Below are 12,300 nucleotides of genomic sequence, written 5' to 3' on the forward strand. Positions count from 1 at the left end.
GCAATTGTAATAGTGGTTCTGGTCCTAAGAATATTAGTGATCCAACTCCACCATGTCATCTACCACCAATGCAAGATGGACTCTTACCAAAGCCAATGGACTCTATTACGGAGTAAAATGAGCCTACTATGATGTATCCACATGTGTCAAACCTTAGGGAATCACATATCATAAAGGAGCATCTCAGTAAATTTGATGTAGCAAGGTGTAACCATGAAATAAAATGGAGAAAAGCCCTCATAGTGTAAAACCTTAAAGGAGCTTTTATTTGTGCAAAAGGTTAAAAATACTCACATATTAGATGATAAAAACAGCACCGTATACAAATACAAGGCTTATAATCCAGATACAGATTGTGTGCACAACAGACAAGCGCGGTGACATCACATACGTTGGCTCTTCCCAGCGCGTTTCGTCATAACATGCCCCTGATGGCGTTAGTTACGAAGAAATGCGTAGGGTGGAGCTTCTGTACGTGACGTTGCCACGCTTGTCTGTTATGTACACGATTTGGATCTCTTTTCATGTATTGATTGTAATATTTGGATTTGTATACTGTGCTGATTTATCAAAGAATATGTGAGTATTTTTTACTTTTTGCACCAATAAAAGCTCCTTTACGATTTTACACAATATGGGCTTTTCTCCATTTTATTTTTAAGGTGACACCTTGCTCCATCCAATTTACTGAGATGCTCCTGGATTATATTTTATTCCTTGAGGTTTGACACATGTGGATACATCATACTAGGCGCATTTGACTCCATAATAGAGTCCATTTGCTTTTGTAAGAGTCCATCTTGCATTGGTGGTGGATCACGTGGTGGAGTTGGATCAGTAATATTCCTAGGACCAGAATCACTATCACGCTTACACATATTATGATTGTACTTTTGAAGTTTCACTTTTATTACATTGGAGCACTAACTGTATAAATCCTATTAGCGCTGCAAATTTTGTTTCTAAGTTTTATTGAACAGCATGTCTGACTGTTTTTGCTAGCGGCTTTATTACTTCTGTCAGCGCGTTTTCTTCTTTTGTTTATATTGTGTTACAAACTCACCTACAGGAGGAAGACTTCTCTTGGAGCTTTTCTTACATACGTAGGGAAGGGCATTATAGCAGTTACGGTTCTGCCAGGCCCCCAAGGACTCTGTCCGAATAACTGCACAGTTTTCTTCTTCTGAATTGCTAGGCTGATCTACGATACAATGAAAAAGAAAAGGGAAAACTGATGAGCAGGGAGAAAAGAGATGAAAACAGGTGAAGTATACCAGCAGGGGATTGCGCTCACCATATTGGTAAACTGGACAAGGACCTAGGGAAACATCATTCATGGACAAAATACCAAAACTAGTTTATGATCCATATATTCTTTTTCTTTTCATTCAATTCTTTTTATTTTCTTTACTTGTTCTCTTATCTGTTTCCATCAAAATAACAGAGGAGTATAGAAGGTGAAAGTTAGATATAGAAGAGCACTCAGTCAGCCATTGGCCATCATGTTAATTTTTAGTGATAGAATGCATCGAGAGGTGTCTTTTAGCCATGGCCATATTTTATTCTGGTGAGGTTTATCTTTGTTTGCATTGCTTTTTATCTTTTTATTCCCCTTTCTGACAATGGAAATATACACAGTATATGTCAGTGTTTCTCAACTCCGGTCCTCCGGGCACACTAACAGGCAGGTTTGCAAGAAAACTGAAATACATCACAGGTGATATCATTTCCTGCTCAGTGATTGCAGTATTCTAGTCTGAATCCCCCCAAGGTAATACTTAAAATCTGGCCTGTTAGTCTGCCCTGAGGACCGGAGTTGAGACACACTGGTATATGCTAACCATCATCTTACATATTATATGTTGTATGACTCTTTGATAGTGCCAGACCTGCCTGTGGGTGGGGCCAGGACTTGGGTACCCAAAATGGGGGAACAGTACACAGAAAGCACACAGAATCCATAAAAAGGGTTAACTGATTCTTCTATTGTCGAGTTGTAAGTGAACAGTCAGCAAGCCAAAAGTAATCTGCAAGAACTAGCATTAGTACAATGGCTATAGTAACTGCACTTGCAGAAACAGTTCCATATACTCTTATACTAGAACTCAGTAACACTGATGATACAAGCGCAAATACAATAACATTGGTGGCCCACAGTATCTCTCAGTACTGTATATGTCTCACACAGCTGGCTTACATTGCTGAATGCTGCATCTGTAACAGGAGTGGCTGTCTGGTGAGGTGGCGACACAAGCAGCTTTTGCGGAGACTTGGATTCTCCAAAAAACAAGTCTTCCAGACTAAGAACAGCAGAGCTCACAGCGGTGTCCCTAACCTTTTCCTCTTTAAGCAAGATACTCCCCCAGAGGCTAACGCAGATCATAGATGATACGATTTTCTTTTCTGCAACCAATGGAATCGCTCGATTTCCCCATCAAAACCGTCAGGGTTGATTGGGAAATCCCTCCTGTGAAGCTAATGTGTTCTCCCAGTGGGAAGGAGCAGGGAGCAGTCCCTGCTGGGAGAACACAGTAATTATTGCTAGCGGCTATATCTTGCACTTTGTTAGGGTTCAAGAATTGATTACCTAATAATAAACTCTATAGAGTTTTTGCTTTCTTCCCATGCAAGCATGGAGTTCCTCCGGATTTAGTGATTTCTGCCCCATTTACTTCTACCCAAATGTATCTTACTAGGTATGTGTCTGCATGATTGTGGTAGAGACATTAGACTGTAAGCTCCTCCAGGACAGGGAATGATAAGTGGTCTGTGTACTCTCTAAAGCCTCATACACATGCGTCGAAAATTGGCAGGGAATTTTCGGCCAACGTCCGATCTGCCGATTTTCGGCTTGTTAGTATGATGCTTCCGACAACCAACTCCGACTTTTCAGCCGAAAAAAATCTGGTGTGCAGACTATAAAATTTTTGTTGGCCGTCAAAACACGGCCGATTTTCGTGCAGTCAGTACAGACAGAAAACCAACACATGACATCACTTCTGAAGTAGATTTTTGTTGGGCGAGAAAATTCGTGTGCAGTCTAGGCACATTTCAACCAACAAAAAACCACTCTGGACAAAAGTCGGACGATCGGACGGCCGATAATCGTTGCGTGTGTACGGGGCTTAAGGCTCTGTTGAATTTGTCAGTTTTCTGTAAATTAATGTCATGAATAAAAGCAATGCTATTGCATCATCTAACCTTTACATACCATTCTCCCAGTTCAGGTATTTTAATGGAGAGCCATCTGACCACTGCCAGCCACCATTAACATTAAGATCATTTAGTCCTATCCAGAGAGTGGAGCTGTATCCGGTTAGGAGCCCTATGAGGGAATGAACAGATAAAAAATAAGTGATAGAAGTCATACATAACTTGATTATTAAGAGCATGGAGACTGAACAACCCTAGTCACCCTAGTCAGTCAATGTCATATGATGTACTAAAAACCATTGGCAAAGTTGTACGTGTCATCATATTTCAGTTTCCTGAAGTAAGGTTAGCAAAGATGGTTTCTGTTAGAAAGCCATAGGTACCTGCGTGATAATCAACATTTTTCTTCTTTTTTAGTCAATCATATTAGCAGTTTCATGCTTTCAAAAACATCACAAGTCACTGACTTTACCGTTTATGTATGTCTGTTCATGTATCTCATTGATACTGAGGAGATTGGCATCTTGCTGAAGGCAACTGGTCCAGGCCTCGCCCCATGAGAGTGCCGACTGGAAATTAAATTGGTAGCAGCTGTGGGTAAGTGGATCCTTGTCCCAGAAAGTCTCACAATCCGTACCTAGAATATAGTATAGAAAATAAGAATGATACTGTTATAAAATGTCTGTATATAGCCCTGCACTAACAAGATGCTTAAATATTTGGTTCAGCATTTTTTCTGGCAATAATGCAACAACAAATGTGTAAGCATTGCTGGGTATTACATACAGAGATTTTCTAACTTGTTGAAAAACCTCTGCGATAGATTCCGAGACCAAATTTAGAATTTTCAGAATGCGTCTGGTAACTTGACAATAACTCTATGGCTATATTGCCTACGAAAATAACTTTTACATTGTCTTTTTTTTTTTTTTTTTTGTAAAATAGTATAAAAATGAAAGACATAGGAAATGTGTCTATCATTCCTGTCATTGTTCCTCTGTACATCAACAGCAATATATATATGTGAATGTATAAGCAGTATACAATGCGAGGAAGTACATTAGTATGAATAGCATGTTCCAATACAATGGATGCAAATGGCAATGGGATAATTATCCCACTACGATGTGCATAATGGAGTACAAAGAGAAAAGTATCATAAACCCATATATAAAGCTCAGCTAGGGCCACAGGAGTAAGTTACATCCATACAGGCAGATGTCAGATGGTGAGATACCTTACAAGGGGGTGTAGTCAGCTGAATGGTTATGTTATCTCAAAGAGTGGCCAGCGATTGCATAATGGGCAATTCAATGGCCAAGGGTCATTTGAACTCATGTTGTCAAACAAAACAACAGGCCAGACCAGATGTCATAAATCTTCTATCGGTTATTCTTAACAGTGTACACCCATCTCTCTTCCTTCATTACCCTATCCACTAGCTTCCAGTCCTGTAGGGTAGGACAATGGGTTTGTTTCGAAAAATTTCAGTATAAGGCTTTTAGCTGCATTTAAAAGTTGCAGAATGATGCAATATTTATATAACATTAAAGAAGATGGGGTGGCATGAAATAATTAGTGGAGAGGAGTGAATTGTATAGATTTCAGCATAGTCTTGTGGATCCAGGGTGATAATAACTTCCAAAATGGAAGGAAGAGAGGAAAGATCCCTGGTGCCGCGCATCCATTGAGTCCTATGGTGGTATGAGAGAGACAACCTAAGCCTGGGCTCCTACCAGGTCACACCCCCAATAAATTTCACCCCGCCCCCCGGGGCTTAGTCATGGGGAACATGAGGGACTATGACTAAGCTCTGGGGGGGTGGAGTGAAATGCATTGGGGACGAGGCCTGGTGGAAGCCCAGGCTGAGGTTGTCTCTCTCATACCACCTTAGGACTCCATGGATGTGCGGCACCAGGGATCTTTCCTCTCTTCCTTCCAGTGACTACGGGAGCTGGGACAAGCTCCATCCCTTGCTGGTACTCCTGCAGTGGATGCAGCATCACCCAAACTACTCCCCATAGTGATTAAGCCTGAGCAGCATACTAAACAAACTGTGGGTCACAATGAACTTCCAAAATGTTTGCATTTTGGGACAATGAAACCATAAGCTCCATAAATTAGATGTAAATTCAATAGCAAAAACATCATATTCTTTAACACATTTATGTCATTTCAAAAGTAATGTTCTCTTAAAGAGCTTATTCATACCATGATGTGAATTATAACATGTTACCACAATGCATGGTAAGGCACTGCAGATGTGAACCATTAAATTTACCTAAATGCCCATTAACAGTGAGCAGCAATGCACATATACACATTTCAATTATTTCTGCTTACTTTTTACAGGGCAGAAACCCCACTTTTCATCTTTGCCATAGTCAACAGTGGTTGCACACCAAAGATGGCCATCTTCTCGTCCTGTGCTTGTGCAGGCATAGAACCACTGGTTGTCATACTTGAAAGGTATAGCACAGGGCCGCCCATTGGAGTTCCCTTGTATAGTGTAAATATCTGAACAGAGATTGGAAAAGAAAAAGTAATGATGGAGTAAATAAACTAAAAACAATCTTCAAATACATTGATATGATCTATCATTCAAAATTGTTAGTCTGTAAATCCAACCACAACAGGAATTTCAGTGTTTGGAGGTCACTTGTGAGTTTATACACCTATTTATTTGTTTGATGCCTTCATTGAAAAAGTTTCCTATTCAGAACTTTACACCCCCTCTTACAAAGCCTTTAATAGACCTGTCGCTCATCTTTGTGGTGGACTTTATAATGAATGTTTATTGATAAAATGAGATATCTAACAGGAGAGCATGATACCACACTGTCATGGCAGCGGCGGCAGGACTGAACATAAACTTCTGATGGGGATATCATGCCACTAGATTACTCAAGCCTGCTTATAATTGGATTTGTCAGAAACCGTGCAAGTATGGAAAATCAGTGCTGAGTGGACAGCTGTGAAAGCCAGCTAACCAACCAGTTTGGAAAATTCCTCTGACACCCATAATCTTGTGCGGTATAAGCGTAAGTGCCAATTACATACTGTATCAGCAATGAAATGTGCTTGAATATAAATTATGCTGAAAATGATTATGATGAATATTTTAGCACCGAAACATCTGCACCAAAAACAAATGCAGCAACATCTGTAAAAAATGTACCATGCAAACGAGTAGATAACATGGAAAATGCAGCTATATTGTCATAGAAAATGAATGCTTTCAATAAGCTTTGTTGGTAATTGGTTCCCTGATAAAGCGAGAGATCATTCCCATGGCATAATTGTCCTTAGAAAAGTCTCTTGGGAGATGTTTAAAATGTTGTCTGCTACTCTATTCATTCCTCTAGATAAGGCAGAGGTCATTACTCTAGATATGGCAGAGGCAGCTAAAGATAACCCAGTGACCTGATTACTCCTCGGAAGTCAGTGCCATAGAGATTTCCCAATTTAATGGTGGTTGTGCGTGTGGGGAGAACAAAAGACAAAAGGTTGAATTATTCTTTGCTAAAAAGTAAGATTCTCTCATGTATGGTCACCTTTATTATATATATATATATATATATATATATATATATATATATATATATATATATATATAGTATCTCACACAGTAGGTGCCATAGTAATCTGTCTGTATTATACACAGATCAGCCTTTAGCATGCTGAGTGGTATGCTCTGGTACTTTATCTGTTTTTGTTGTTTGGTTTTGGTGAATTATTGAATTTTTTTAACTTAAAATAATAATGTGGATTAGTAAAGCAACATACTCTATTTATAATTGTAATTGTGAGGTTTTTTTTTTTTTTTAATACCCTTTCTTAAAATAAACGCTAAGTGAAAGAAAACCATTGGAAGAAAAACGTAAAAATACTCACATTTTACCCGGGTTTCCAGCAAGCTAAGCAAAGCAAATGTGACATCACTAGGCCCTTTCCAGGATCCTTTGGGAGCTGAGGAACCCAAATCTCTTTGTATAAGGTTTGGTCGTTTCTTGGAGAAGGACCAGTGACAACACCCTAAGCTATAGGAAGTACCTAGAAACTGGGGCGTAAGGTAAAATTTATTTCTAATTTTAATTTTTTTTATTTTCACTAGGGTCATATTTTTTAAGCAGTGAATCTAACATTCAACAAACATTTCCTACATGGGAATCTTTGAGGTACATGTGTTTAACACCACAGTGAGTGATTCACCACCAGTGAACGTTTGTTGACGTCTTAATTTTAGTGGTAGTGGTCTATAAAAGAAATGAACTTTGCATTTTTATGGATGGGCTGCTTTATGAAGAGGTCCACTATAAAGGTGTTTGGGAGATTCTTGTATTAAATGATCCTTACCCTGAAACACAGCAGAACAGATACTTTTGTCTGTTCCAAATATCAACCACTGCCCAGATGTTTTGGCTGGTGGCTGCTGTAATCCAGTGGCATTAGAGGTCTGTGGAAGTAACGCAGCAGTCAGCTGCTCCAGCAAAGTCTCACAGCGGCGAATAAAGTAAAAGTTCTCATCACATTGATAGGTGGAGATGGCATTGGATGTGCTGTTAGAGGCAGACGGTACCAACAGGCACCTTAGAGTGCCCAAATTGAAGAGCCGGCGGCGGGACACCCAAAGCCATTGCTGCTCCGGTTTGCTGGACTGACACGGCCTTGCTATTCGAACCGTGCTTTCTTCAGCTTCCAGACATCCTTCAACATCAGAACTGTACACCAGGAATGATTCTGGGTCTATAAAATAGAAGGATGCAAAATCCTGTTAACATTTTTTGCAGTTTTTTCATGTTATGAATGTGCCAGCAGAATAGGTAGTAAAAGGAAAAAAATAAAATCACAGAAAAGAGATCACAAGTGTGATGTAAAAAAATGAATGACATAATCTTTGCCAGGGTGGTTAAACAGTAAACCAATCTGTAACATAATAATATTCTTCCAACTGCATGAAATAAAGCCCATAAACTGTATGTAAACCTTCTGATTTGCTCCCTCTTTGTCTATTTATTATGCCCTTTGCAAGCTTTTTTTTTAAATATCTTTTTAATAAGTGCACTTGTTGATCCTGTCATAAATTCAGAACTGTGCTCTGCACATTTCCCGAGTTATCTAAAAAACCCTTGGATTACAGAACGATTAGCCTTTATGTTTGTAGAGATCAGGGAATGTTGTTAAGTAGTTCAGCAAAAGATATTGGGCACTGCTGACACCACTCAGTCCACAAAAATGCTGTGTGTTGTCACCGAAAAAAAATAACTTAAAGTATAATCAGTGGCGGCTGGTTCTCAAAATTTTTGGGGGGGCGCAAAAATAAAAATGTAATAGGTATTGCTTCCCGCCAAAAAACGCAGTAAAAAAATTGCGTGACTTTGAAGCTGTGCCCCCTTCAATGCAATGAACACTGTGCTGTGCCCCCTTCAATGCAATGAACACTGTGCTGTGCCCCCTTCAATGCAATAAACACTGTGCTGTGCCCCCTTCAATGCAATAAACACTGTGCTGTGCCCCCTTCAATGCAATAAACACTGTGCTGTGCCCCCACAATGCAGAGTTCAGCGTGCATGCCCCTTTAAATTCAGAGCGCCACAGCATTGTCCCCAATCACTGCAGAGCGCCACAGCATTGTCCCCAATGATTGCAGAGTGCCCTCAGCATTGTACCCCAATGATTGCAGAGTGCCACAGCATTGTACCCCAATGATTGCAGAGTGCCACAGAATTGTACCCCAATGATTGCAGAGTGCCACAGCATTGTACCCCAATGATTGCAGAGTGCCACAGCATTGTACCCCAATGATTGCAGAGTGCCCACAGCATTGTACCCCAATAAATACAGAGCGCCTCAGCATTGTACCCCAATAAATGCAGAGCGCCACAGAATTGTACCCCAATGATTGCAGAGTGCCACAGAATTGTACCCCAATGATTGCAGAGTGCCACAGCACTGTACCCCAATGATTGCAGAGTGCCACAGCATTGTACCCCAATGATTTCAGAGCGCCACAGCATTGTACCCCAATGATTGCAGAGCGCCACAGCATTGTACCCCAATAAATGCAGAGTGCCCACAGCATTGTACCCCAATGATTGCAGAGTGCCACAGCATTGTACCCCAATGATTGCAGAGCACCACAGCATTGTACCCCAATAAATGCAGAGTGCCCACAGCATTGTACCCCAATGATTGCAGAGTGCCACAGCATTGTACCCCAATGATTGCAGAGCGCCACAGCATTGTACCCCAATGATTGCAGAGCGCCACAGCATTGTACCCCAATAAATGCAGAGTGCCCACAGCATTGTACCCCAATGATTGCAGAGTGCCACAGCATTGTACCCCAATGATTGCAGAGCGCCACAGCATTGTACCCCAATAAATGCAGAGTGCCACAGCATTGTCCCCTAATAAATGCAGAGTGCCCACAGCATTGTACCCCAATAAATGCAGAGTGCCACAGCAATGTACCCCAATAAATGCAGAGTGCCCACAGCATTGTCCCCCAATAAATGCAGAGTGCCCACAGCATTGTACCCCAATAAATGCAGAGTGCCACAGCATTGTCCCCCAATAAATGCAGAGTGCCCACAGCATTGTACCCCAATAAATGCAGAGTGCCACAGCAATGTACCCCAATAAATGCAGAGTGCCCACAGCATTGTACCCCAATAAATGCAGAGTGCCCACAGCATTGTACCCCAATAAATGCAGAGTGCCACAGCATTGTCCCCCAATAAATGCAGAGTGCCACAGCAATGTACCCCAATAAATGCAGAGTGCCCACAGCATTGTACCCCAATAAATGCAGAGTGCCACAGCAATGTACCCCAATAAATGCAGAGTGCCCACAGCATTGTACCCCAATCAATGCAGAGTGCAGCGTGCGTGCTCCCTTCAATGTAATGCACTTACCTGGCGGCGGCGGGTTCTTCCCTCCTCAATCCTCTCTGCGGCGGTGGCGGGAAGGAGAGCGGCTTCTCCCTCGTCCTCTGAGCGACGGTGACGGTGAGTGACTGACTCACGCACCGGCACCGCCCCCATTGTGACGTCAGGGATCAGATGTCCTGGATGATGATTGGTCCAGGCTGGAGACTGGACCAATCACAGCCAGGATATCCGAAAGTGGGGGTGTCCAATCGCAAGGACTTGCGATCGGGTTACGCCCCCAGAAGGCTGCCAATCGGCGCCTCTTCTGGGACGTAACCCCACCCCCCCCCCCCTAGCCACCACTTCCCTTACAAAGGCCGGCGAACCCAATTTTTTTTTTTAAAAAACTTTATTTGTTCGCTGTCATTTTTTTTTTTTTTTTTTTTCTTTTTTTTTTTCTTTTTTTTTAGGCGTAGGGGGGCGGCGCCCTGGCGCCCGCTATGCACGGGCCGCCACTGAGTATAATTATTAGAAATTCTGTATAAAGCCTTACAGGACAGACAGTGCACAGTCCACGTGGGCTTTGCTGCTTAACTGCAAACAGGAAATAGGAACTTTATTACAGAGAAAAGACCCAAATATTAACCATAGAACAGCTATGAACTTATAAACACTGCTATCTACTGGTGGAGGAATAATTCTGTAATAAATACTAATAATGATGTAGTTGTTGCATGAAATACAAATGAACATTTTATTCCAACAATTATTAAAGTCCAAACTTTTCTTTTAGTTTTGGATACTGTGGCGAGGTATTAGAACCCCTGTCAGGTTTTTATCACAGTCTATACCTATGTTAGAGAGTTGCACACCCTCTATTTGTCCTGTTTACCATAATCAACGAAAGTGAAAAAAAATCTAAAATTTTGGATTTTCACCAGAACAAAAGAATAAGGGAAATCTTTTAATTGGGACACTAGTTCTGGTGATCTTGGTGACAACCAGGGATAAGTCTCACATTTTAGGGGTTTTCTCTATTTCCTGTTTTGGCTATGGGACGAGAGATGAAGGGAACTCTCCCCAATAGGATAAAGTAACAAAAAATATTTTGCAAGGTTTATAACCCTCCCTTAACTAATTCAAAATGAAAAAAAAAAAAAGGTTTGGCCTTGAGTTCTTCTTTAAGAGCTTGTTGCATTTCTGGCAGAATAACAGATATTTTTCTGTGCATTCAGAGTCTGCTTGTATTGCAGAGATGTACTGTATATTTTTTAAAGTGGTGTTGCAGCCATTTTTGTGTTTATTAAAGGTCAGCAGCTACAAATATTGTAGCTGCTGACTTTTAATAAACACACACTCACCTGTCCCAGGATCGATGTGGCTGCCTGAAGCCTCGGTTCTCTTCCTCAGCTCTCCCGGTGCTGGCATCTCTAGTATGGGCACCCGGCAGTGACAGCTTGCGGCTTCACACTGCACATTCGTGAGTCACACTGCACATCCTGAATGGCCGGGCAATCTTCTGGGACCTGTGACGTGTCCCAGAAAATTGCAGGGAAGGAGGGGAGGAGGAGAACTTCCGCTCAAGATGCCTAGGCAGCCCAAGGGAAAGTGGGAGTGGGTACCTGTCAAAGCTAGGTACCAGCTCCCTCCCCCCCCTATAAAAATGACATGCCAAATGTGGCATGTCAGGGGGTCAGGAGTCCTTAATCATTTGCCGACCGCCTGGCGCAGATATACTGCAGCAGGCTGGCTCGGCTGCGCGAACTGGTGTGTAAGTACGTCGGTTTGCGGGAGCGATCGTGGGGTGCCCCCATTAGGCAGGGGGGAAGCCAATCCTCGGGGTCGGCGCCCTTGATTGCCACCGGCACCCGTGATTGCTCCCCATGGAGATAGAACGACGGTCTGCTGTTGTAAACACACAGTGAAAAATATTGTTTTTTTTTTTTTTTCAGAATTTTTGTTTATAGCGCAAAAAATATAAATCAAACAGGTGATCAAATACCACAAAAAGAAAGCTCTGTTTGTGGGGAAAAAAGGACATCAATCTTATTTGGGTACAGAGTCACACGACCGTGCAATTGTCCAATAAATTAAGGCAGTGCCAAAACGCAAAAAATGGCCTGGTCATTAGGGGGTAAAACCTTCCGGTCCAGGAGTGGTTAAAGTGGAACTTCCACTTTTGGGTGGAACTCCACTTTAAAGCAAACTGTGCTTTGCTTACCTTATATGCATCCCCATTGGCTCAACTAGTGTTGTATAATGAGACTGGGGACG

At 41.8% G+C, this 12,300-nt stretch overlaps 1 protein-coding gene across 2 annotated transcripts in view; it reads right to left on the minus strand.

The window, feature by feature from the left end:
* Nucleotides 1-12,300, minus strand: part of MRC2 (mannose receptor C-type 2) — a 128,527-nt gene that overhangs the window by 56,978 nt on the left and 59,249 nt on the right. For both annotated transcript variants that reach the window (XM_082271265.1, XM_082271264.1), the window contains exons 2-6: nt 7,510-7,899; nt 5,497-5,670; nt 3,626-3,790; nt 3,212-3,325; nt 1,064-1,201 (exon numbers count right to left, since the gene is read on the minus strand). In XM_082271265.1, coding sequence (XP_082127391.1) covers nt 1,064-1,201; nt 3,212-3,325; nt 3,626-3,790; nt 5,497-5,670; nt 7,510-7,899 — 981 coding nt within the window. The remainder of the gene's footprint in view (nt 1-1,063; nt 1,202-3,211; nt 3,326-3,625; nt 3,791-5,496; nt 5,671-7,509; nt 7,900-12,300) is intronic.

Source organism: Pelophylax lessonae, assembly GCF_965119305.1.
Source record: "Pelophylax lessonae genome assembly, chromosome: 11".
Lineage (NCBI taxonomy): Eukaryota > Metazoa > Chordata > Amphibia > Anura > Ranidae > Pelophylax > Pelophylax lessonae.